The 26,007-nt window shown below is 43.9% G+C and overlaps 3 protein-coding genes and 1 pseudogene across 3 annotated transcripts; 2 read left to right on the top strand and 2 right to left on the bottom strand.

Annotated features, from left to right (window-relative positions):
- The window catches only part of LOC135877972 (up-regulator of cell proliferation-like), a 778,396-nt pseudogene that overhangs the window by 246,640 nt on the left and 505,749 nt on the right, over nucleotides 1-26,007 (top strand).
- Nucleotides 1,414-2,001, top strand: LOC135877112 (olfactory receptor-like protein OLF2). The gene has a single exon (XM_065402460.1). It carries the CDS (start codon nucleotides 1,414-1,416, stop codon nucleotides 1,999-2,001), a length of 588 nt encoding a protein of 195 aa, XP_065258532.1.
- On the bottom strand, nucleotides 7,959-8,933 carry LOC135877111 (olfactory receptor 5F1-like). Its single transcript, XM_065402459.1, has one exon. The coding sequence runs from the start codon at nucleotides 8,928-8,930 to the stop codon at nucleotides 7,959-7,961; it is 972 nt and encodes a 323-aa protein (XP_065258531.1). The 5' UTR covers nucleotides 8,931-8,933.
- On the bottom strand, nucleotides 18,175-19,113 carry LOC135877442 (olfactory receptor 5AR1-like). The gene has a single exon (XM_065402876.1). It carries the CDS (start codon nucleotides 19,111-19,113, stop codon nucleotides 18,175-18,177), a length of 939 nt encoding a protein of 312 aa, XP_065258948.1.

The raw sequence follows: 26,007 nt of genomic DNA, 5'->3' as shown, positions 1-26,007 counted from the left end.
TAACTTTCTGTTCCTTTGATTTCAAATTTCTTGCTAAGGCTGGTTGAAATTTTTTCTTGAGAAGGGTTTTTGATGGGAAATTGGAATTTCCCTCTTTTCCCTGGAAATTATAAGATTTCCATCAAAATACCAAACTCCCCTCCTCCCCAAAGAATGGCTGTGGGTCTCTGGTCATGTTCCAGGGCAGTTCAGCAAGAGGAGAAACCATAATGCATCATGAGGGATGTAGTCCAACCTCGGGCCTGGCCCATGGAAGAGATTGGTGGTGTGTGGTATCAGATGTACCCCCGTCAAAATATTAAGATTTTAGCAAAAAGTTTTTGGTCTCCACAAAAAAAAACCCTTTGTGTATCAGCTCTAGGCAGTACCCGGCTTGCACTGATAACAGTAGGATGAAATATACCCCTAACCTCATACTCTGTAATTCTGGTAGAAATTGCATCATGTAATAACACAGTAGTAAAGAGTGGGACTAATTAATCCCCAGGGCATGAATTACACCGAAGGTGGCTTTGGTTCACTGAATGCATTAATTCGGTGTTATGGCTCTCTAAGCTCAGCTATTCCCACTTGCTTCAGGATACATGTCTCAGAGATCACAAATCTCAGTATAAAACTTCCCAAATGCTCCAAACTGACAGTTTCTGTCGATGGGGAATCACCACCACATCTCTCTCTCTCTTCTCAGCAGGTATGTGCAATGGTCCTGAATTACAGTCACACACACACAGACCCCATGGTGATCAGCAGGTATTGAATTCAAGACCTCCAGCACTAAAAGCCACAGCCCCAACTCCTACCCCTTCATATAAAGGAGTGACCTCCTTGCTTGGAAAAAATAGCCAATTGCATAGACACCGAAGCCAGTGCTTTCCACTATGTCTCTGGGTTTTCATACAGGCTAAAGCAAATGCCAAAAAGCTTAATTAGCACAGTAAGGGAGCTTTACCCCAAACCGACATGCCAAACCTCAGAGCTCCCCTTGCCCAAAGAGGGTAGAAAGATTGACACTCCTTTACTCTCACCTCCTCTTTAGCTAAGGAATACTCTCTTCAGACTGATTCTCTCACAGCAGAATCACGAGTCACTGTTTTCTGTTTGGATTAGGGAACAGGAGCATTTCTGTGTGGGGCATGATTAACCTGCGTGTCATTATATTTACGCAGTGTGTATTTTATCGAACACCTGGAATGACCAGCTGTGAACATCTGGCTCTGTGGACGAAGTCCTTCCCTGAGCGGGTACTGATGTCCATTCAGAAACTGATCTCTGTTTATTTTCACTCACTTCATTATAGAGAAGGGATGGGTTGCCCAAGCCATCCACCTATTCACATCTCTGTAGCTGTCTTGTGCTGTGCAAATGTATCTCTCTATCGCTTTTTCAGATTTTGACTGCCTCTTGCTGGCTGTGATGGCGTATGACCGTTATGTGGCCATCTGTAACCCGCTGCTCTATATAGTCACCATGTCCATGCAGCTTTGTAAACAGCTGGTGGCTGGGGTGTTCGCTGTGGGGTTGGTGGATTCAATGATATACGCGTGTTTTACATTTCGCCTGTCATTCTGCAGCTCCAACATCATCAATCATTTCACCTATGACATCCCCCCGCTGCTGGCGCTCTCCTGTTCTGACACCCGCATCAATGAGATTGTGATGTTTGCTTTCACCTGCTGCATTATAGTGAGCAGCCTTGTGACTGTCCTCCTCTCCTATGTCTATATCACCTTCACCATCCTGCAGATCCGCTCCGCCAAGGGCCGGCACAGAGCCTTCTCCACCTGCACTTTCCACTTGACCGCTGTGGTCCTGTTTTTTGGCACCCTCCTCTTCATGTATTTACATCCCACCTCCAGCTATCCCATGGAAACGGACAAAGTGGCCTCAGTGTTTTACACGCTGGTGATCCCCATGCTGGACCCCCTCATCTACAGCCTGAGGAACATGGAGGTGAAGGATGCCCTGAGGAAAGCAATGAATAAACTCCTAACCAATTCTTGAATTTATTTAACTTAGTACTGGTTTTTGTGATAAGGAGTGGAAACAGGTGAATTCAACTCCCAGCCCATTGCAATGTAATTTCCCAGAGCCCATGGCAGTATTGTTCATTATTCTATTGTTATTATTATTAATTTGTTTGTATTCCAACAAGGTCTGCAGGCCCCAAATGAGATCAGGGGCAAAACATGAGAAGAATCACAGGTCCAGAAAGAGAGAATGATTATATAGGCTGGTGGCTAGGCGCACCAACCTAGAGGGTGAGATGCTCAACTTCACGTCTCTGTTCCGAGGGTTATTTAATTAGTTATCCACAGTAGAACAACTTTGAAAGGAGAGAGTCAGAGCAACCCAGACTGGAAGAGCACATCACTCAGGGGCTGGCATACTTTCTGGAAATGCAGGAAACCCAAGTGCATAGTGTGACGGGTTCGGTCACAGAGACCCTAGTTGGGACTGTCACCTGATGTGCTGAAATTACCTCTGAGCCCATTTTCCCTGCTAGCATGGGTCTCCAGAACCCTGCCTTTTTGAGCCAGACACGCTAGCCTGCTGCAACACAGACCAAGGGTCTGGCCCACCTCCCCCAAAGCTGCAGATCTAGACTGAAAGCAGCTCAGCAGGATACCGGTCTCCACCACGCAGACATCCAGCTCCCAATGGGATCTAAACCCCAAATAAACCTTATACTAAGGAAAATGATAAATGTTCACCGTCTATATCACTGATAGAGAGAGATGACAGCTGTTTGCCCCCCCAGGGAACAATTGTTTACACCGAGTTTCTAAATAAACAAAAGTGATTTTATTAAGTATTAAAAGTAGTATTTAAGTGGTTTTAAGTAATAGAACAGAACAGACAGTAGCTAGGTAAATGGAAAAATTACACTGAGGGTAAATACAACCTAACTGCCTCAAACATGCTATGAAAAGTTTCTCAGCCCTGTGCGACAAAGCTCAGTTGATCTAACTTTTAAGCATAAACCAGGCCTCAGAGAAGCTGCTGATGGAAAATCCCTGTTGGGAAATCCAGTCCTATCTCCCTGCCAGGGCAGCAGAATCCCCTTTGGTTCTTTTTGTTCAGGCTAGTTGGAAATATTCCAGCTGTCCCAGCGTCCCAGTACAGATTATTCTGCATTCTGATCGAGCTCAGTGTCAGACTGTGTGTGTGTAGTGGGCACTCTGTGTGTGTGTGTGATGGGGGTATAGTGGAGCTGAATGTCAAGCGTAGGCAAGTGTGTGTGTCCCTTGCCCTGCCCAGTGCTCAGGATGGCATCCCCCACTGGTGCAGGGCCCTTTGTGAGACCATAGAATTGTAGGACAGGAGGAGACCTTGAGAGGTCATCTATTCCAGTCCCCTGCACTCATGGCAGGACTGAGTATTATCTAGACCATCCCTGACAGGTGCTTGTCTAACCTGCTCTTAAAAACCTTCAATGATGGAGATTCCACAAGCTGCCTGGGCAATTTATTCCAGTGCCTAACTGCTCTTACAGTTATGGAGTTTTTCCTAATGTCCAACCTAAACCTCCCTTGCTGTAATTGAAGCCCATTGCTTCTTCTCCTGTTTCATGGACTATAAGATATAGGAGATAAATAAAATTAACAAAAAATTCAGGAGGGCGCTGGCATGCTTGGAGATATTTTGTAGTAGCATCTGCAGAGAAGAATTACATTTTTCGCTTCAGCATCACATTGAAAGGGCCCTCAGTTATCAATTGTCTGGTCTTATTTAACACTTTATATATTTTGATCTTCCACAAGCTGTAACTCCAGATACTTTGCAACATTAAATAATACAAGCCAGTAAATGAGAGACAGTGGTTGCCAAATTTTTGTATCAAAGAGGATGGGCAGCTCGAAAAGGCCTGTTGATGAATGAAGGAAATCACTAAATGTCCCTTTAATCAGGCCTTGCCAACACCCAAAATCAAGCAGCTAATAAAGGGATGTTATGTGGCCCAAGATTGAAGAAACAAATGTACCATTGACACAATAGGTGTTTGAGACAGAGGAACCAGGCCCCTTAAACATCAGGCTTTTTGTACATGAGAAGACAACCTGGAGTCCAGTGCTTCTTTAAAGGGTGTGTGGCTATCGGCAATCTGGTGCCTTAGATGATGTAGGTCAGGAGTTCTCAACCTTTTTCTTTCTGAGCCCTCTTCCCCCAACATGATCCCTGGCCCACCTGTGCCACAACAACTGTTTTTCTGCATATAAAAGCCATAGCTGGCGTTAGTGGGTAGCAAGGCCCCACATCCAGGGGGCCCTGTGAACCTAAGCTGCTCAGGCTTCAGCCCTGGGTGGGGGGCTTTGGGGGACTGGGCTTCAGCTCCATGTGGTGGGGTTTCAGCTTTCTGCCCTGTGCCCCAGCACGTCTAACGACCCCCTGAAACCTGCTTGCGGCACCCCCAGGGCGTCCTGGATGCCTGATTGAGAACCATGGTATTATAGCTGTAATGGCTGTGCTCAGATAGGCTTTGCACAATGGGCAGAATAACTGTGTGTTGATCTGATCATGTGACACAGGCCCCCTGACGGAGCGGACCACATAAAACACATTCTTCACACTGCCATCTTCGACTGACATGTTATTTACAACACACACACACCTTTTATTTTATTTTGACCCTCACGGTTTTGTCCCCTCTGCACACTCTAGCTTTCAGGGTCTTTTTACAAATGGTTCTTTTTTCTAAACAGGGTTTTGAAATTTGCTGAAGGAAGAAGATGTTAAATATTTCCCAAACGGTCTGATCGTTTCATCTCACCCTCTGTCTTTGTCACTTTGTCCACTTACTCTGCCACTTGAGCTATTCTGAGTCTCCCTCCTTTGCTGCCTACTGCCTGTGTCCGCCAAAGACTCTAGGGGTGGGAGTCTGAGGAGAATACATGGAATGTTGGTTCCACCCACTGAAATGGTTGTTAAAAAAAAAAGAAGATCTGTGACCTAGAGCTGAAAACAACCGTCTCCCATTTCAAGACCCATAATTTGTCTGGGCTCACAGACCTTGAGCGGGATTAGAAAATCCTGCTTTCCAAGGTCTGTCCTGCTTTGAAATCACCTCCTCCCTGGATTGGAACTGGTGATGCAAAGGGGAAAGACACCATGTCTCAGCCTCAAAACCTTGAGCCATTCCCTTTCTCCAAAACTGTCTTCCTTAAAAACCTTACTCTTTATTCCCCCACCCCCATTGCTCAGCAATTAGCTCACTGCTTCAAATCTGCGGAGCAGACCACAACACATCAGAGGGAGGAGAGAGACTTTTTTTAACTTGATGTCACTCTAAAGGGGGTACTGAGCTATGGGGCAATGTAAGTGATTTGTTCCAGTTTGTGGCAGAGCAGAAGCATGAACCCAGCTCTGCTGAGTCCAAGTCCAGCAGACCATCTGCCCTCCATGGATCAGGGAGAGATGGATGAAATGATTCCTTTCCAACCCAAAAGAATTTGCTATCCCATGACCCTAAATCTTTAAATAAATACACATCAGGTCAAATTTAATACCCAAACCCAAAACACATGCATGTCCCATTATCCCTTACATCTGTTATGTACCCATGTCTGCTGCTATAGGACATTATATCTCATTCGCTTAGCCAGTCCCCTTCTTGTTCTGCACTTCCTCACTGGTGACGTTTTACCAGGTTAATCAAGAGATTCACTGAGCAAGGACCTCAGGACGGAGATGACAATGAAAATGTAGGAGATGAGGATAATGAGGACGGAGATGATTTCCACGGAGCTGCCATAGATATAGAGCAGGAGTTCATTGAGGGAGGTGTCAGAGTGCAAGAACTTGAGGAGCTGAGGTGGGTCTTCCCACCCCCTTTCCTCCCTGTGACTGGAGGGGTGTTAACAGGCCACTTGCACCTTGAATGGTCCCTTGAAACATGTGTTAACTACTTACACTAAACAATCTATTCCACCTTATATTTACCTGTGATATTCTGAGTTACTGAAGAAAAACTCTGTGTCAGCTCAAAAACTTGTCTCTGTCACCAACAGAAGTTGGTCCAAGAAAAGCTATTACCTCCTCCACCTTGTCTCTGTACAGTTCTGGTCAGTTATTGTACCAGCATCCCTTTGCTCTCAATGGCTAAGGTCATGTCTACACTAGAGCACTTACAGCAGCACAGAGGTACTAATGCAGCTGAGCCGCTGTATTCAGGGCCGGCTCCAGGCACCAGCTTGCCAAGCAGGTGCTTGGGGCGGCCACTCCGGAGAGGGGCGGCACCTCCAACTATTCGGCGGCAATTCGGCGGATGGTCCCTTACTCCCGCTCGGAGCCAAGGACCTCCCGCCGAATTGCTGCCGCAGATTGCGATCGCAGCTTTTTTTTTTTTTTTTTTTTTTGCGCCGCTTGGGGCGGCCAAAACCCTGGAGTCGGCCCTGGCTGTATGATCGCTCATGTAACCGCTCTGTGCTGATAGGAGAGCGCTCTCCTGTTGGCCTAATAAAACCATCTCAACAAGCAATGGTAGCTATGTCAGTTGGAGAACTTCTGTCTCCAACATAGAATCATAGAATATCAGGGTTGGAAGGGACCTCAGGAGGTCATCTAGTCCAACCCCCTGCTCAAAGCAGGACCAACCCCAACTAAATCATCCCAGCCAGGGCTTTGTCAAGCCGGGCCTTAAAAACCTCCAAGGATGGAGATTCCACCACCTCCCTAGGTAACCCATTCCAGTGCTTCACCACCCTCCTAGTGAAATAGTGTTTCCTAATATCCAACCTAAACCTCCCCTACTGCAACTTGAGACCATTGCTCCTTGTTCTGTCATCTGCCACCACTGAGAACAGCCGAGCTCCATCCTTTTTGGAACCCCCCTTCAGGTAGTTGAAGGCTGCTATCAAATCCCCCCTCACTCTTCTCTTCAGCACACTAAATAACCACAGTTCCCTCAGCCTCTTCTCGTAAGTCATGTGCCCCAGCCCCGTAATCATTTTTGTTGCCCTCCGCTGGACTCTCTCCAATTTGTCCACATCCCTTCTGAAGTGGGGGGACCAAAACTAAATGCAATACTCCAGGTGTGGCCTTAACAATGCCGAATAGAGGGGAATAATCACTTCCCTCAATCTACTGGCAATGCTCCTACTAATGCTGTCCACACCGGCGCTTCTGATGTCACTCAGGGAGGTGTTTTTACCGACAAAAATGGTAGTGTAGACCTGGCCTAAGATGATTCCATTCTAGCACTGTCTAATATAATAGACACCTGTAATAGATGAGGGTGTAAGTGGTGGATATAATTAATTTTCATGGTCTCACTAGAACTAGCCTCTTTGTATTTGGGTCATGTATTCGTTATGGGTCTCTGAATAGAGGCAAAGTTCTCTGTTTTGAACTTTCATCCATGACCTTTCCATCAACAAGTGGATCTCTCCTGAGGTTCAAAGGAGACACTCACAGTAGTTAGAGCCTGGGTTTAATGTAGCAATAACAATGCAACACTATAATAGCAATATATGTTTGGGGAAAGAGAGGTCAGGGACTGCTGATCTCAGTGTTTGTTGTGTGGTTATTACACTAATGGTATACGTAGCTGTACATTGTGTTCCTTTTTTAAAAACACATTAAATTAATTTACTCTATGCCATCCTGCCATATGGCTTGGCTGATATCGGAATGTAAAGTACAAATGTTTCTTCTCTCACGCTTACAAAATAATCCTTCTGTGACATATACTTCTGAAACTATCTGTCTGACTCTCTGTCTACTAATCTACATTCTTATACAAGGCACATCACTGTAGAATTTGAGAGCCTTACAGACTGTTAAAGTGAGCAGATATGGGTCTCTAAATCGATTTTAATGTCAGTGGTTTCATGACTAGCTTTAAGTGAGCATTTCTAGGAGATGTGGTTATTATTTACAACACCTATGGAAAGAGCACTTGAGAGAGCAGCCACCTCAACCACATTCCCCGAAACAATAAAGAGAGGACATGAATAGGTTTATTATTGGTTATTAAAATGACAAGAAAACACATTCATCTTGAAACCACTTCCCCTCCCCAGTGATCTCCCCAGAGCGTCCTTCACCTCCTTGTTCCTCAGGCTGTAGATCAGGGGGTTCAGCATGGGGATCACCACAGTATAGAACACAGAGGCCACCTGGTCTTGGCCCAGTGAGTAGCTGGAGTTGGGGCGCAAGTATGTAAAGATCAGAGACCCGTAAAACATGGTGACGGCTGTCAGGTGGGAGGCACAGGTGTTGAAGGCTTTGTGCCTGCCCTCGGCAGAATGGATTTTCAGGATGGTAGCCAAGATGTACAGGTAAGAGAAGAGGATTATCAGGAGGGAGCTGATACAGGTGAAACCAGCTAAAATAGAAATGGTATTTTCAGCGATAGAGCTATCAGAGGATGATAGGGCTAGCAGTGGAGGGGTGTCACAGAAAAAATGGCTGATGATATTGGAACCACAGTATGGTAACCTGGTAATAACACACACAGTAATCATGGCATTTGTGAAGCCAGTGATATAGGAGCCAGCCACCAACGGGACACAGACTTTATGGGACATAACTGATGAGTACAGCAGGGGTTTACAGATGGCCACATAGCGGTCATACGCCATTGCAGCCAGGAGGAAGCACTCTGTACACACCCAGGCAACAAAAAAATACATTTGAGAAAAACACCCAGAGTAGGAAATGGCTTTGCTCTCTGCTAAGAAGTTCGCCAGCATCTTTGGGGTGACAACAGATGAATAGCAGATATCGACAACAGACAAGTTGCACAAGAAGAAGTACATGGGGGTGTGTAGTCGGGAACTGATTCTGATCAAAATGATCATCCCGAGATTCCCCACCAGAGTGATAACATAGATCACCAGGAACAACACAAAGAAGGTGACCTGCAGCTTTGGATCATCTGTGAATCCCATGAGAATGAACTGGGTTGCTACAGTAGAATTTTTCTCTTCCATGATTCCCACTTCTGATACCTGCCGAAAAGATGAATCAAGAGAAGATGAACTATTTCATGCTCAGTCATCATTCTGTGTACAAAGCATGCAAATGCATACATATTTTTGCATGCCTACTGCTTTGAGATTTGGGTCCCAGTGATATATATTCACAAACATTCAACCCTCTAATGTATAAAGAAGGTACCAAACTCTTCTCTGGGGTTTGCTTAAAATGGCTTCTGTAGTGATAGGCAGTTAACAAAACAACCGAGTGCTTAATTCAGTTTTACGCATCCGATAATTTGGATGCTTTCCAAAATGTATCCCCTTGTATTTGGTATACTATGTAAATGGGTGACTGGGCGGATGTATTGGATGGTAGGTGAGTAAGTGTGTGGCTGCATGAATAAAGAGATGTAAATGAATAGGTGGTTGATGGGGTGAATTGGTTTGTAGCTGGATGGGAGTGTCCATTGTGATGGACAATCTGATGTGTTAGCAAACTGGTGGACTGATAGATGGGTGAACATATTGTTGGAGTAAGAAGGAGCTGGGGGGTAGATAGTTGTGTAGGGAGTTAAGAAGGTAGATGGCCGAGTCAGTGGGCAGTCAAATGGATGAGTCATTGAGTAAGTAGACATGTGCTATTGGATTAGTGAGAAAGTGGCTGGGAGAATGCACTGGAAGGCAGGCAGTGTTGTTATATCCGTGTTGATCTCAGGATATTACAGAGACAAGGTGGGTGAGGTAGTATCTTTTATTGGACCAGCTTCTGTTGGTGAAAGAAACAAGCCTTTGAGCTACACAGGGCTACACAAAGACCTGACTGTTGGTCCAGTAAAAGATATTACCAGGTAATCTCTCTGTAAAGCAGACAGACAGATGTGTGAAAGAGTTTGAGGATGGGTGGCTTGAGTGAGTGGTACTGTAGGTGTTCAGTAAGTTGAAAAAGTTCTTGGGTCTATTTCAGAGTGGAAAATGTTCTGTATGACAAATATCACCCACCAGAACTGGAACCCATTGCAGAAGCGAAGGAGTGGAAGCTCAGAGATTGAGCTCTTACCCTCGCAAGTCAGCCTTTTAGGGACAGTGTGGCAGGGAAACTTGCTTGGTTACTGGTGATGCTGTTCTGTGAATAAACATAGAACTTGAGGGACCCAGGACTGTCAATACAAGAGCAGTATAGGTACTGTGTTTAGTTACAGATGTATAAATTTAGCTCTTTCCCTCAGCAAAACACCCCAGACTTATCATTATGTTAAATGCCAACCTTGTACACTGGGTATTACTGTTACATTATTACTATATTGATACACAAAAATTGACATCAGTCTAATGAAAGAGGAAGGATACATCTTGTACTAACGGCACCGGAGTGGGTCTCCGAAGAGATGGATTCAATTCCCCCTCTACCAGAGATACCTTCTCTGATCCTTCATGAACATGACACAGAGGAAAATGTCTATGTCTATGTAATTTAGGACCCTAAGTCCTATTTTCAAATGGGACCTTTGAAAATGGGACTCAAGCTCCTAAGTGATTTAGGCCCTTTTGAAAAATTCACCCTGTGCCTTAGTTCCCCACCTGTAAAATTAGGATAATAATACTTCTTGTCTCGCATCCTGTGTCTGTCCTGTCCCTTTTGATCGTAAGCTCGTTGGGGCATGGATTGTCTCTTATGTATTTGTACATTGCCTGGTTTTATGGGGACCTGATCTCAGTTGAGGCATTACTGTAATGCAAATAATTATTTCAAATCATTTCTTATCAGAAGAGTCAAAATCCAAGCATATTGCTTATTTTATTTAACCCAGTCACTCCCAAACAAATATAAACTGAATCCAAGTTAGGAGTGAACAGTTTGGATTTTTTTTAATATTTTGTTCTTTTGAACGTAAAAGTTCACATAATTTTCAACTCCCACATAGCCGAATACATTTTTTTAAAAAAATTTCACTAATAGAGTCTCACTTACCAGGATCCAAATTGTGCTATGAACACTGCTCCCATGTGATAAAGAACATCTGAACAGAAATTCAGTTCATGCTGGCCTCTGAAAGAAAAGCCCTTTCTCAGCTTTAAATCAAAGCAAAGGGATTGCCAGTGATTGTTGTTGTTACAGCTCTTCAGATCTACTCCAGAAGCTGGTAAAACCCGCAGCTTGAAAGAGTGACTGGATCTTTTAAAGAGCAGATTAGACAAACACGTGTCAGGGATGGTCTAGATGGTGCTTGGTCCTGCCATGAGTGCAGGGAACTGGACTTGATGGCCTCTCGAGGTCCCTTCCAGTCCTATGATTCTATGAGCTGCGGAACGATTCATATTCTGATCGTGCAGTAATATTTACATTGTACTGGGAACTCTGGAACCACAAAGGAGATCTCCTCAAACCCCAAACCTCCTAATCTCCATTATGGGATGCACTAAGCAATTAAACAGTGCAGCCTTGGAACAGACTGGTTTAAATACATATTCAAATTTCAAAAGGAAACGCAGATGCTCAGAGCCGCGCATCCTGCAGGGCAGGACACTAAATGGAAAACACTAAAATCAAACCCAGCTATAGTTTTTGAGTGATTATTCTAGGAAAATAAACCATCCAAGAGGCTGAAGAGGGGAGGACAGAGTAACTCTTGGGAATGAGTTACACTCCTTTTCCACTCCTCAGGTTGAAAGCCCAGTTGATAGTGATCAGAAATTGTGATTTATCTTAAGTCTGATTGATGGCCTTTGTGAAATGAGTTGGGTCCCTCACTGTATCTTCTAGCATGACAGGTGGCCACATCTAGAGCTGGTTGGGAATTTGTTTTTCTACTGAAAATTTCAAATTTTCATTGAAAAATCACAATTTATCACATTTTGGCTGTACACTGAAATATTTTGACTTGTAGTTCAAGAGCCTCTTGCTCCCATATATCTTTACAGGCTGCACTTCCTGGTTGGCCTACATGTTCCATGATGCATTATGGTCTCCCTTCTTGGTGAGGGGAGGAGGTCTATCATTACTGATACATGGCCCCAGTGCATCGTGGGAGATGAAGTCTGGCTGGGGAACGGGGCTCACCAAGGAGAACTGGAGCATGAGTTACTGGAGCTACAGCTCCATGAGGCACCTTGGCAGCATTTCAGAATTGAAGTATTTTAGTTTTCAAATTAAATCCAAAAATATTTGGGCTCTCAGGAATTCAAGTTTTGGATGACAAAAAAAATATCCATTTAGTTGAAAGCCTACAATTTCATGAAGAATAATTTTGATGGAAAATGTTTGACCAGCTCTGCCCACATCACAAACTCCACCATTGCAATTAGTGCTTATTGGTATCTCATTGGCAACTTCAGCAGAGAAAGCAAAGAGTGACTAGGCCGCAGAGACTGAAGACTATCAGCCCCTGGAGATGTTGCTTCTAGGTCAGCACTGAGGAACATTAGTTGGAACTGGCTTGTGTGTAAGTCTTTATTGCAGCTGCCCACAGTGTGTCTGATGTGGATGACTGAGAGCAGTCTTCAGTCTCCAGAGCTGTCAGTCAGACACCTATCACTCGCATCATGTTCACTTTAACAGGTAGTGAGCTCTTTGAAAAGTCACTTGGTAAAAATGGCATCATGGCTCTCAGTGTTTATTGTCTCTCACTAATATCTACACCAAGTATGCTCAGATCATATCTCACTGCTATCCTGGGAGTTTTTTCTCTCTCTGCAAACTTCACCTGCTCTCTGAGAGTCAAATGGGGCATTGTCCACCTCATGCATCATCATCACTAGCCAAACTGGGCCCTCAGAGAGACCTATCCAGTCATAGCACCTTCAGTAGGTTTGCCCAAATGTAATCGATTGGACCTGAAGAAACAATTTAACTGATGATGCATAAGATTGGAAAGTGTCTGTGGTGTAGGCAGGTGACATTTTTACACAGTCAGTTTTCAGAGATTGCCTGTGCTTGGCATGAGTGGGGAAAGGCTACACACCAAAGAGTTTTATAGCCATACTGTTCCTGGCCTTTATAGGGATAGACAGGGTAAGAATGGCACAGCTGAGGAGGTTTCATGGGAGGGGGCAGAGCTAACAAGGAGGAGGCGGGGCAGTCTCTTGGCATACCTTTTTGCTACTTAGGCTTTAAAAATTAAAATATTCAAAATAAAAACCAAATCTGTTTTTCCAACCTTTTTCTGGGTTCCAGTAGCTCAAGAAAGAATAGACTGACACCTTGTAAACATGTAAATCTCTATTTTCATGCCCAGGATACATTTTTAAAAAGAACAAAGTGCAAATACAAGAAGTTACTAACATCCCTGTAACCACGGATGTGCGACACCTCACAGTGTTGCCAACTGCCATGATTTTATTGCCTGCCTCATGACATTTGGTGCTTTTCTTAAAGCTCCAGTGCCTGGAGTCAGGTGAATCTCAGCTTTCAATTAAAGACAATTAATTGTCTAGCACTTGTGATTACAAAGAAAAACTTGAAAACATGGCCTACATGCCCCCCAAAGGCTCAAAAACCAGAAGGTCAACAAAAAGAACCCAACTATTTGTATTTTTTCCTTAATCTTATGAGTTTGGGGGACCTGTGTCATGATTTTTGAATGTTTGGGGTTGGCAATACTACAGTCGCCTGATATGGGACATACACAGAGATTGACTCAGGATCTACTGCATTAGGGACAGGGCCGGCGCAACCCATTAGGCGACCTAGGCGGTCGTCTAGGGCGCTAACATTTGGGGGGTGGCGACTGCAGCGGCCGGATCTTCCGCCGTCCCGGTCGTCGGCGGTATTTCGGGGGTGGGACCTTCTGCCACCTAGGGCGGCAAAAAAGCTGGCGGCGCTCCTGATTAGGGACCAGATCCAGCACCCATTGAAGTTAGTGGTAAAGCTCCCATTTCTTTTGGCTGTGTAGGAGTAGGTCCTAAAAGCAGGAGCATCTACATTTGAGCTCAAATATTAAGCTCCTCTTTTTTGGCCTCTACCGTAGATTTGTTAATTTATTCTGTGGACTAACCACAAAGAGGGAGCGGGAGGCAAAGACCTACTATGTGGCTTGACAAAGGTTGGCTCATCACGCTGGTGTTTGCAGGAAGAATGTTTTGACGTGAGCAGAATTTGGTAGGACATTTTTCTTTCTCTCTGACTCATTTTTGGTGGGGAAATGTTTGCCATTAGAGGTGGCAGACATTTTTAAAGACAAAAAGCTTTTTTAGTCAAAAATAGCCAATTTTATATTCCTAAACTGATAATTTTCACAACAAATGTGTCCACTTTCAAAATGTCCCATGATATCTTTTTTCAGAATTGCTTGCCAATATTTTTTGTTTAAGTGTTTTCCTGGTTTCTTCTTTTTTCCCCCTTCCCCCCACCCCCTTTGCCTTTCCTTTTTAATGTCAGAAGCGGGCTGAAGAAAAGAGGAAAGCAGGACAACTGAAAAAGCTAAAAGAAAAATACCTTGCCAAACATTTAAAACAATTGTGTATTGAAACCTACAAACCCAAACTTTGAAATTTTGAATCAAATTGTTTTACATTTCTGTTTTTACCAGCTGTAGTTCCAACGTGCTTGATTCTGGGCCGCTGAGCTTGTGATGTCACTAACAACTGTGAAATATGAGCGGCTGATTCAAACTCCGCTGAATTAAATAGGAATCTTTCCACTGACTTCAGTGGGCTTTGGATCAGGGCCTTATGATTCAAAGGTGTACAAGACTATACAAGCTGCAAGGCAATGGAAAATCAGTCACGTTGAGAGAGGGATGGGCGATGGGATGGATCACTTGATTATTACCCTGGAATGGGTTACCTAGGGAGGTGGTAGAATCTCCTTCCTTTGAGGTTTTTAAGGTCAGGCTTGACAAAGCCCTGGCTGGGATGATTTAGATGGGGATTAGGTCCTGCTTTGAGCAGGAGGTTGGACTAGATACCTCCTGAGGTCCCTTCCAACCCTGATATTCTATGATTCTATGATTCTATAATACCTGAGCTCAGAGAGCCATAACACCTAATTAATGCGTTCAATGAATCAAAGCCACCCTCGGTGTAACTCATGCCCTGGGGATTAATTCAGCCCACTCTGTCCTACTGTGTTATTAAATGATGCAATTTCTACCACAGTTACAGAGTATGAGGTTAGGGGTATATTACATACTGCTGTTTTCACTGCAAGCTGGGTACTCTCCAGAGCTGGTCCACAAAGGGTTGTTTTTTTTTGTGGAGACCAAAATCTTTTTGCTAAAAAGTTAATATTTCAACACGGAAGTACCACAGGGGTGCATCTGATACCACACACCACCAATCTCTTCCATGGGCGAGGCTCCCAGGCTCCACTACATCCCCCCATGATGAATGATGGTCTCTGCTCTTGCTGAACTGCCCTGGAACATCACCAGAGTCCCACAGCCTGGTTTAGGGAGCAGGGGAGTTTGGTATGTTGATTGAAATCTTATAATTTCCAGGGAAAATATAATTTCATGGCAAAAATATTTGAATGGAAAATAGAATTTCCCATCAAAAAAACTTCCCAAGAAAAATTTTCACCCAGGCTCAGTAACAAATTTAGAATCAAAGAAAGAGAAAGTTAGATACAGGTGAAACATACTAATTGTTTGCAGCTGTAGCTGATATCTTCTCAGTCATTCCTGGTTTCAGAATCACTTCATTGTCCCGGCCCTAATAGGTGGAATGTAAAACCTGTAAAACATGTAAGAATACTCCAGATTATCTAGCTATTTATAGCATGCCAATCACCATGGTATGCTTTGCCGTTCCCTTGCAAAGTAGGAAAGATAGGTTCACTCATTTTGCTTGATGGAGACCACATGATGACCAGAGGAGCTCAGGAGGAGACCACAGCATGCTCCGGACTTCTGCAGTTCACAAAACTATCCCTCTTGCACGCCTATTATCTGCACTCAGAGCTCAGGTTTAAGATGCTAAATAAATCTATGAGTCAACTAGAAATAGTTATGCTCTCATCGCAAATATTATTATATATATATTTTTATAATGTATGTGAAGTTATAAGATGACACTGTATCATGTTATTAATACATGTTCCAAACTGAGGCTGGCAAACTGGTCTATCTTAAACAAAGAAATGTGTGCACTGCTTAATTTTTTATCTAAACAGTAACCAGACTCATCAAGCAGGAAGGGAAACAAAGGAAGCCCAAAAAGGTGAGGAAAACACAGCAGGGAACATCCTTCTACCTAGAGTTTTTGTCTTGCAGAAACCAGGTGGAAATGTTTCTCAAAGGGGGGATAGGATTATAAAAAGAAGGGGCAGACATCCCAAAGCACCACTCTCTCTCTTTCTCCCCATTGATTCACTGCATCTGAAGGGATAAAGGAAGCAGCCATTGGACTGGAGGAGGGGTGCTGACCTAAGAAGTTTGGTCAGTAAGACTGCTGAAAGCATGTGGTGAGAAATCTTTTGCTTTGAATTTCACATCATTTGTTAACTTAGGCACAAGTTGCATTGTAGCTTTATTTTTCTTGTAACCATGTCTGACTTCTATGCCTCCTTATTTATACTCACTTAAAATCTATCTGTGTAGTCAATAAACTTTGTTTTATTGTTTTATCTAATCCGGTGTGTTTAAATAGAAGAGTCTGAAAAGCTAAGCTGCATGCATGTTAGTGCTGTTACAGAAATAATGGACAATGTAACTTGTATTGTCCAGGAGAGGACTGGGCAGCACAGGACGTACATTTCGGGAGGAAATCGAAGACTGAGGAATGTGTTGGGGTCACCCTGCAGTATAACCAAGGGTGGGAGACCTCTCACCTGTTGTAGTCTGTACTCCACCTCCCTTAGACACTATGTTCCATAATGGATCTTTCTCAGGGCTGGGCTACACTAACGCTGTCGGATGATCTATGTTACACTACTTCAGTTCCGTAACTCTCCCGGTGACAGAGCACCGTGTGGACACCGCTGTAAGTCAGACCAACTTAGTCAACTTGAAGTAGCGTAACTTAGATCAATTTACAGCAGTAGCGTAGATCAGTCCTGAGAACGATGCAGGACAGAACATAGCCCAGTCGTCAGGGTACTGTCCGGCAATGTGGGAGACCCACTTTCAAATGGCTTCTCCCATCAGACAGAGGGGGGATTGACCTGGATCTCCCACATCCCACGGGAGTGATCTTATTACTCATTTAAAGTCTACAAGGGAAACAGCATCATTACTGCCTCTTCCATTCCCATCCAATTTGTCAGTGTGGCCCTACATTGTCTTTGCTTTTACATCGAAAGAATCCAGGAAGGAAAGGAAATGTTCCATTTCTGGTCATGCTAAATATTTCCTTCGACCCCACAGGACATTTTTGTCAATGTTTTCCAGTTTGCCAAACATTTAGGGAATTCTCAGTTTGGGTTCAGATTGAACTGAATTTGTTTTTCGATTTTTTGTAACCACCCATGAACTCAAAAATCAGCTATTGGCCCAGCTCTATCCATTTCTCACTCACCGTAACCCGAGCTGTACAATTCCCAGAATTCCTGTTCTTCAGAGTCCATAGTACTTTCCCACAGAATGAAGAGTAAGAACTCACAGCTAACCTGCTCATGTGGTATAAACATCTAGTATCTGATATGACTTTTTCTTTCTGGTTCATTTATATGGTAGAGAAAACTCAAACTTTTCATATTATTTTGTATTCAGTTCAGTGCAGATTCTCACAGAGGACGCACAGACACCATGTTCTCTTTTGGAAATGTTACCCTTGTTCTTACTTTATTTATTGCTCCCTTAACTTAAAAGAAAGGCCATTGGGATGGAAATTACCTTTCTCCTCTATAAGCACGGATACAAACCAGGCAACAATTTCTTCAACAACCCCATAGGGAACATAAAGGGCTGCAGAGTATCAGGAGGGTGTGCAAAACTCCCTTTGGTTCAGCCATAGAAATCCCACACTTCATACTTGCAACTGCATAACGAAACCAAACCCACTACAAAGCAGAGGGAGATAGATTAGATGCCCCCCTCTTCTTTCCCAATACAAATAGCTCTGTGATTTCGAAGCACATCACATATATTCACACATGTGAAACAGGTGCCTGCTGTAATTTTGCTGGGGTAATTGCCTAATAAAGCCCTGATTTTAGGTGGGGCCTGCAGGCCGTGTTGGAATACAAGCAGATTAATAATAATAACAATACAATAATGAACAATACTCTCAAGGGCTCTGTGAAATTACATTGCAATGGGATGGGAAATTAATTCACCTGTTTCCACTCCCCATCACTAAACCAGTACTGAGTTAAACAGAGTCAAGAATTGGTTAGGAGTTTATTCATTGCTCTCCTCAGGGCGTCCTTCACCTCCGTGTTCCTCAGGCTGTAGATGAGGGGGTTCAACATGGGGATCACCAGCGTGTAAAACACTGAGGCCACTCTGTCTCTCTCTATGGAATAGCTGGAGGAGGGACATAAATAGATGAAGAATTGGGTGCCATAAAACAGGACCACAACAGTCAAGTGGAAAGAGCAGGTGGAGAAGGCTTTGTGTCGGCTCTTGGCGGAGCGGATCTGCAGGATGGTGGAGATGATATAGACATAGGAGAGGATGACAGTCACAAAAGTGCCCACTGTAAAGCAGCATGTGAAAATAAACATCACAATCTCATTGATGCGGGTATCAGAACAGGAGAGCGCCAAGAGTGGGGGGATGTCACAGAAGAAATGATTGATGATGTTGGAGCTGCAGAATGACAGCCGAAATATAAAACACGTGTATATCATTGAATCCACAATCCCCACAGCGAACGCCCCAGCCACCAGCTGGTTACAAAGCTGCCTGGACATGGTGACTGTATAGAGCAGCGGCTTACAGATGGCCACATAACGGTCATATGCCATCAGGGCCAGCAAGAGGCTCTCAGCATCTGCAAAAGCGATAGAGAGAGACATTTGCACAGCGCAGGCAGTTTTAGAAATGCTTTTCCTCTCGGCTAAGAAATTCAACAGCATCTTAGGGGAAATTGTAGAGGAAAAGAAAAGGTCACAGAAAGACAAAATACTGAGGAAAAAGTACATGGGGGTCTGGAGCTGTGGATCACTCATGATTAACAAGATCATCCCCCCATTCCCTACCAGGGTGACAACATAAATCAGTAGGAACACCCCAAACAGGGGAATCTGCAGCTCTGGACGATCTGTCAATCCTGAGAGAATGAACTCAGTTGCCTCCGTGTGATTTCCCTTTTCCATCTCCTCTGAACAGAGATCAGACAGCTACAGAGATGTGGTCAGGTGGATGGTGCGAAAAACATGTCCCTTCTCCTTAATGAAGTGAGTGAAAATAAACAGAGATTAGTTTCTTAATGCACATCAGTACCCGCTCAGGGAAGGGCTTAGTTCACAGAGACAGATGTTCACAGCTGGTCATTCCAGGTGTTCGATAAGATGCACACACTGTGCAAATACAATAACCCGCAGGTTAATCATGCCCCACACACAAACACTCCTGTTCACTAATCCAAACAGAAAACAGTGACTTGTGACTCTGCTGCGAGAGAATCAGTCTGAAGAGATTATTTGTAAGCTCAAAAAGGGGTGAGAGTAAAGGAGTGTCAATCTTTCTACCATCTTTGGGCAAGGGGAGCTCTGTGGCTTGGCATGTCGGTTTGGGGTAAAGTTGCTTATTGTGCTAATTAAGCTTTTTGGCATTTACTTTAGCCTGTATGAAAACCCAGAGACATAATGGAAAGCACTGGCTTCAGTGACCATGTAATTTTTCCAACTAAGGAGGTTGCTCCTTTATTTGAAGGGGTAGGAGTTGGGGCTGAGGCTTTAAGTGCTGGAGGTCTTGAATTTAATACCAGCTGATCCCCATAGTCTCCGCGTGTGTGTGACTGTAATTCAGGACAATACCACGTACCTGCTGAGAAGAAAGAGAGAGATGTGGTGGCATTTCTCCAATGACAGAAACTGCCAATTTGGAGCATTCGGGAAATTTTATACTGAGATGTGTGATCTATGGGACATGATTCCTGAAGCATCTGGGAATACCTGAGCTCAGATTGCCATAACACTGAATTAAGGCATTCAGTGAAGCAAAGACACTCTCGGTGTAATTGGTGCCCTGGGGATTAATTTGACCTACTCTTTCCTACTGCATTATTCAATGATGCAATTTCTACCAGAGTTACAGAGTATGAGGTTACGGGTATATTTCATCCTGCTGTTTTCAGTGCAAGTTGGGTAGAACTGAGCCACAAAGGGTTTTTGTGTGTGTGTGTGTGTGGAGACTGAATTCTTTTCCTAAGAACTTAATATTTCGACTCGGAAATACCAGGGGGTGCCTCATATACTGCACAGCACCAATCTCTTCCATGTTCCATGCTCCCAGGCTGGACTACATCCTCCCATGATGCATGATGGTCTCTCCTCTTTCTGAACTGCCCTGGAACTTCACCAGAGTCCCACAGCCATGGTTTAGGGAGGAGGGGAGTTTGGTTTTTTTGATAGAAAGCTGATAATTTCCAGGGAAAAAATAATTCTATGGAAAAAAGAGTTGAATTGAAAATCCAGTTTCCCATCAAAAAAATTTCCCAAGAAAAACGTTCAACCAGCCTTAGCAACAAATTTGGATTCAAAGGGAAAGAAAGTTAGATATAGGTGAAACGTACTAATTGTTTGCAGCTGTAGCTTATATCTTCTGAGTCATTCCTGGATTCAGAATCACCTCATTCTCTTGGGCCCAATAGGTGGAATGTAAAACCTATAAGACATGTAAGAGTACTCTAGATTATCTAGCTATTTAAAGCATGCCAATCACCATGGTATCCTTTTTTCCTTCCCTTACTAAGTTATCCCCCAAAGTAGCAAAGATAGGTTCACTCATTGTGCTTGATGGAGACCACATGATGAGCAGAGGAGCTCAGGAGAAGACCACAGCATGCTCCGGACTTCTGCAGTTCACAAAACTATCCCTCTTGCATGCCTATTATCTGCACACAGAGCTCTGCTTTAAGATGCTAAATAAATCTATGAGTCAACTAAATAAATCTCATCGCAAATATTAATACAATTTTTTTGATAATGTATATGATGTTATAAGATGACACTGTATCATGTTATTAATACATGTTCCAAACTCAGGCTGGCAAACTGGTCTGTCTTAACCAAATAAATGTGGTCTCTGCTTAATTTTGTATCTAAACAGTAACAAGACTCATCAAGCAGGAAGGGAAACAAAGGAAGCCCAAAAAGGTGAGGAAAAAGCAGCAGGGAACATCCTTCTACATAGAGGTTTTGTCTTCTGGTAACCAGGTGGAAATGTTTCTCAAAGGGGGGATAGGACTATAAAAAGAAGGGGCAGACATCCTAAGGCACCACTCTCTCTCTGTCTCTCTCTCTCTCCCCATTGATTCACTGCCTCTGAAGGGATAAATGAAGCAGCCATTGGACTGGGGGATGGGTCCTGACCTAAGAAGTTTGGTCAGTAAGACTGCTGAAAGCATGTGGTGAGGAAACTTTTGCTTTGAATTTCACATCATTTGTTAACTTAGGCACAAGTTGCACTCTAGTTTTATTTTTCTTGTAACCATGTCTGACTTCTATGCCTCATTATTTCCACCCACTTAAAATCTAACTTTGTAGTCAGTAAACTTTGCTGTATCTAATCCAGTGTGTTTAAATAGAAGTGTCTGAGAAGCTAAGTTGCATACATATTAGTGCTATTAAAGAAATAACGGACACTGTAACTTGTATTGTCCAGGAGAGGACTGGGCAGCACAGGACATACATTTCGGGAGGGAAATAGAAGACTGGGGAGTGTGTTGGGGTCACCCTGCAGTATAACCAAGGGTGGTGAGAGCCTGAGTGTAACCCAACTATTCCTGGCCAGGCTGCAGTTTCACACACATGCTCAGGGCGTGGTTTGCCTGCTAGACAGTTGCTTGTGAGTGACCCAGGTGGAAGCCACTTCAGCAAGGCGTTGCAAGGTTGCAGGCAGGTGTGACACAGCTGCTGATTAGTCTGGGTTGGACCCTGGTATGTCACAGCCACCAACCTAGAAACTATCCCAGTAACAGCAAAGGTGTGGTGCTGACTGACAGTAGTGTTCGATTGACATGAAAGGGTGAGGTCCCTTCAGGGATGGGCCCATGCACTGATCCATGGCTGCAGATGCACAAGGACATTGTGGTCATCACCTCCGCACAAGGAGATCCAAGGCAGGCCCAGTGATGACTTTTCCATTCTTCACTATGGTAGCAGAAATTATCCCCCAAGGGTGTGCAGGTTCTGCTGGTATTATCAGTGCTCCGGGGCATGTCGGTGCCCCCTTCTCCTAAGTGGTGCCAACCTGTGAGGCATTGCCGGGTTGATTGTATTCGGAGGAAAAATTGATGATACAAGTCAGCTCTGTTCTTTGGTATAATCCATGGGGGAGGGGTTACAAAGAATAGACTCAAAGTCCTGCTTCCCTGAACACCAGTAGAAACAACCAACAGCCAGCAATCTCTGTATTCAGAAACTCCCAAGTCTTTCACTCCAGTTCTGTGCCCAGCAAACACTATGCCCCTACTTCCTCTAGGAGTCATGTTCGTAAGAGCTCCTCCTGGCTTCTCTGCCTCCTGTGACCCGGTGGTGCCTGGGGCAGTCCTCACTGAAAATGCCAAGGTCAGGGCAGGCTGCAAAAAGGAGGATATTCCCCAAACTGGTGGTTAATACTGAAGATTTCTGCAGCATCTCTGCAGATGCTTCTACAAAATATCTCCGAGCATGTCAGTTCCCTCCCAATTCTTTTGTTAATTTTATTTATTTCCTATAACTTATAGTCTGTGAATCAGAGTGTGACGTTGCACCCCATAATGCTTTATAGAAATATGCTTATGAGTGTAAATATGACATAACTAGAATATTTTTTATGCTAGATAGGCCATGTAACATATCTCTGCAAAGGTTACGATCAACTGGATATATTCATCCTTTTTGTATGCATGTATCTTTTTTGTATTTGAAGTCATGAATATTCACTATGTACTTGTTTGATTTTAAGTAGCCTCAGCTAAGCATTTGGTTAGCTTCCAGCTAAAAGACTATTCTCAGTAAGTGCCAAATCAAGAAACACTTAAGCTAACAATGAGCTTTGAGAGATGCCAAACAACATCTGAGTTTTCCTGGGAATGTGGCATCGGCTTGTAAGGAACTGAGTCATGTAAGGACATGTGACTTGCCCATGTGATTCCAAAACTCCATCTTGGAGCTGGATTCTGCATAGGAGAGGGGAAGGGATTTCCACCCACAAGAGAGAGACTATATAAGCCCCTGGGGAAACCCTCCATTTAGTCTTCAGCTGGCACAAAAGATAGCCTCTCCACCCCAAGGAGATGCCTGAAAGAAACTGGAACAAAGGACAGTAACTTCCGGGATTTGACTGATTGCTGGACCCAGACTAGGAGGAAGTCTAGTCTGTAAAAGAGGCTTATTGGAACATCTCTGAATGTGAGTTTTACCTGACTTTAATTTTTACTCTATTAGGTTTAGACTTGCAAGTTTTATTTTATTTTGTTTTGTAATTCACTTATTACTTGGAACCACTTAAATCCTACTTTTTGTATTTAATAAAATCACTTTTTACTTATTAATTGACCCCTAGTATGTATTAATACTTGGGAGGAGGGCAAACAGCTGTGCATATCTCTCTATCGGTGTTATAGAGGGCGAACAATTTATTGGTTTACCCTGTATAACCTTTATACAAGGTAAAAGGGATTTATTTGGGGTTTGGACTCCACTGGGAGCTGGGTATCTGAGTGCTGGGGACAGGAGCACTTCTTAAGTTGTTTTCAGTTAAGCTTGTATCTTGTGGAGGACGTGGTTCAGAGTTGGATTTGTGTTTGCATCCGACAAGTGTGTCTGGCTGAAACAAGGTAAGGTACTGAAGTCCCAAGCTGACAGGGAAAACAGGCTCAGAGGTAGCCTCAGCACATCAGGTGGCAGCCCCAAAGAGGTTTCTGCTACCGAACCCATCATACAGAATTTAGGAATAAAATTGCAAAACAATGGGGTGGGGGGGGAGAGGATAGGAAAAAAAACAATGGACTTCAATTGCAGCAAGGTCGCTTTAGGTTGGACATTAGGAAAAACATCCCAACAGTGAGGGTGGCTAAGCACTGGAATAACTTGCCCAGGAAGGTTGTGGAATCTCCAGCACTGGAGATTTTTAAGAGCAGGTTGGACAAACACCTGTCAGGGATGGTCTAGATAATACTTAGAACTGCCATGAGCGCAGGGGACTGGACTAGACGACCTCTCGAGGTCCCTTCTAGTCCTATGATTCTATGATCTCACAAGGAGCCCTTCACTGGGAGGAGGGGGGATGCCAGCCTGAGCACTGGGCAAGGCAAGGGACACGCACCTGCCTACACTTGACATTCAGCTCCACTGTACCCCCCAACACATGCACACACAGAGGCCGCAATAAACACACACACAAACAGAGTCCCCACTACACACACAGAGAGTGCCTACTACACACACCACACACAGTGCCCACTGCACACCAAACACACACACATAGACTGAGTGCCCACTATACACACACAGCCTGATACTGAGCTCAATCAGAATGCAGAATAATCTCTACTGGGAAGCTGGGACAGCTGGAATATTTCCAACTAGCCCGAACAAAAAAGTGAAGGGGATTCTGCTGCCCTGGCAGGGAGATAGAACTAGATTTCCCAACTGGTCTTTTCCATCTGCAGCTTCTCTGAGGCCTGGTTTATGCTTAAAAATTAGATCAACAGAGCTCCGTCGTACGGGGGTGGGGAGGGACTTTTCACACCCTGTGTGAGGGAGTTAGCTTGTACTGACCCTCAGTGTAATTCTTCCATTGATCTAGCTACTGCAATGTGGAAAGCAACTACACTACGACACTGCTGCACACCATAGCTGAGTCAATGTAATGGCCTTAGTATAGACATTCCCTGAATCGATGAGGGAGTTTTCCCCTTCCTATTAAAGTTATTTCTCTCTCCTTTTCCAATCACTCTTCTCCGTCCCTTGGTAAAGCTCTTTCCTTCTTTTGATAGGTAAATATGTTCAGAACAGTTGAAATTTCTCCTCTCAGGATAATTCCTTCCTTTCCCTCCCATGAATGGCTCACTGTCATTTCAATTCAAGGCTGAAATGCTCTGAAACTGACTTGTTTGCCCATGACTTGGTGACACCTCTTTGTTTTCCCTCCCTTCACTTACAATGAGTTGAAGACGGAAGCTGTACCTGCTCAGAACCGTAAAATCAGAAGCATAAAATCAGAGTTGAATCTTTCCCTGTTTGCTAACCACACCAATGTTACCCTTAAGACGTCTGGAGCTGCTTCCTGGGATGACTTTGAGATTGATCCCTGCATCATCTTTGCTCCCAAGACAACAGGTGTGCACAGCACATGCAATTAATGTTGTTGCCGTTTCTTTCTTTGTGGAAATGGAACACAGAGGGGCAGAGAATCAGCTTGATTGGATCGCTGTCTCACCCGTGAGGTCTTTTCAATATGATACGAAACTGAGGTGACTATTCCACTTCATATGTTGGTCACCTCTCCTAAAATATTTTAAAGTAATTTTCCAGGGTTGGGACACAAAAGTATCTAGAAATGGGTGAATTTCTTCTGGATTAATAATTTACTGTAAAAAACAATGCCATTGGGGTTGACCTGAAACTATTCACAAATGTGTTACAAAGTCTCCTAATAGCCTTGCCCCAAAACAATGTTTGTGTGGGAGTTGGATTTAGGCGCCGATGGCAAAGCAGCCACCAGTAGGAGGTGGTGATGCTCCCTCTCTTTGTAATTTTTAGCTCAATAGTTAGGTGAAGTGGGAGATCTTCCCCCTTCTGTCCAGTGCTGGGCAAAGATGTGCACTTGTGTTTCCTGTATTTCCAGAAAGCATCCCAGCCACTGAGTGATGTGGTATTCGAGTCTGGGTTGCTCTCATTCTCTCCTTTCAAAGTTGTCCTACGGTGGATAACTAATTAAATAACCATTGGAACAGAGACATGAAGTTGAGCATGTTGGTGCCCCGAACCACTTGTCTATAAAGTCATTCTCTCTTTCTGGCCCTCTGATTCTTCCTGTGTTTTATCCACAATGCAACA

Source organism: Emys orbicularis, chromosome 4 (assembly GCF_028017835.1).
Source record: "Emys orbicularis isolate rEmyOrb1 chromosome 4, rEmyOrb1.hap1, whole genome shotgun sequence".
NCBI lineage: Eukaryota > Metazoa > Chordata > Testudines > Emydidae > Emys > Emys orbicularis.
Note: the sequence above shows the minus strand (reverse complement) of the source record. Positions and strands in the feature narration are given on the sequence as shown.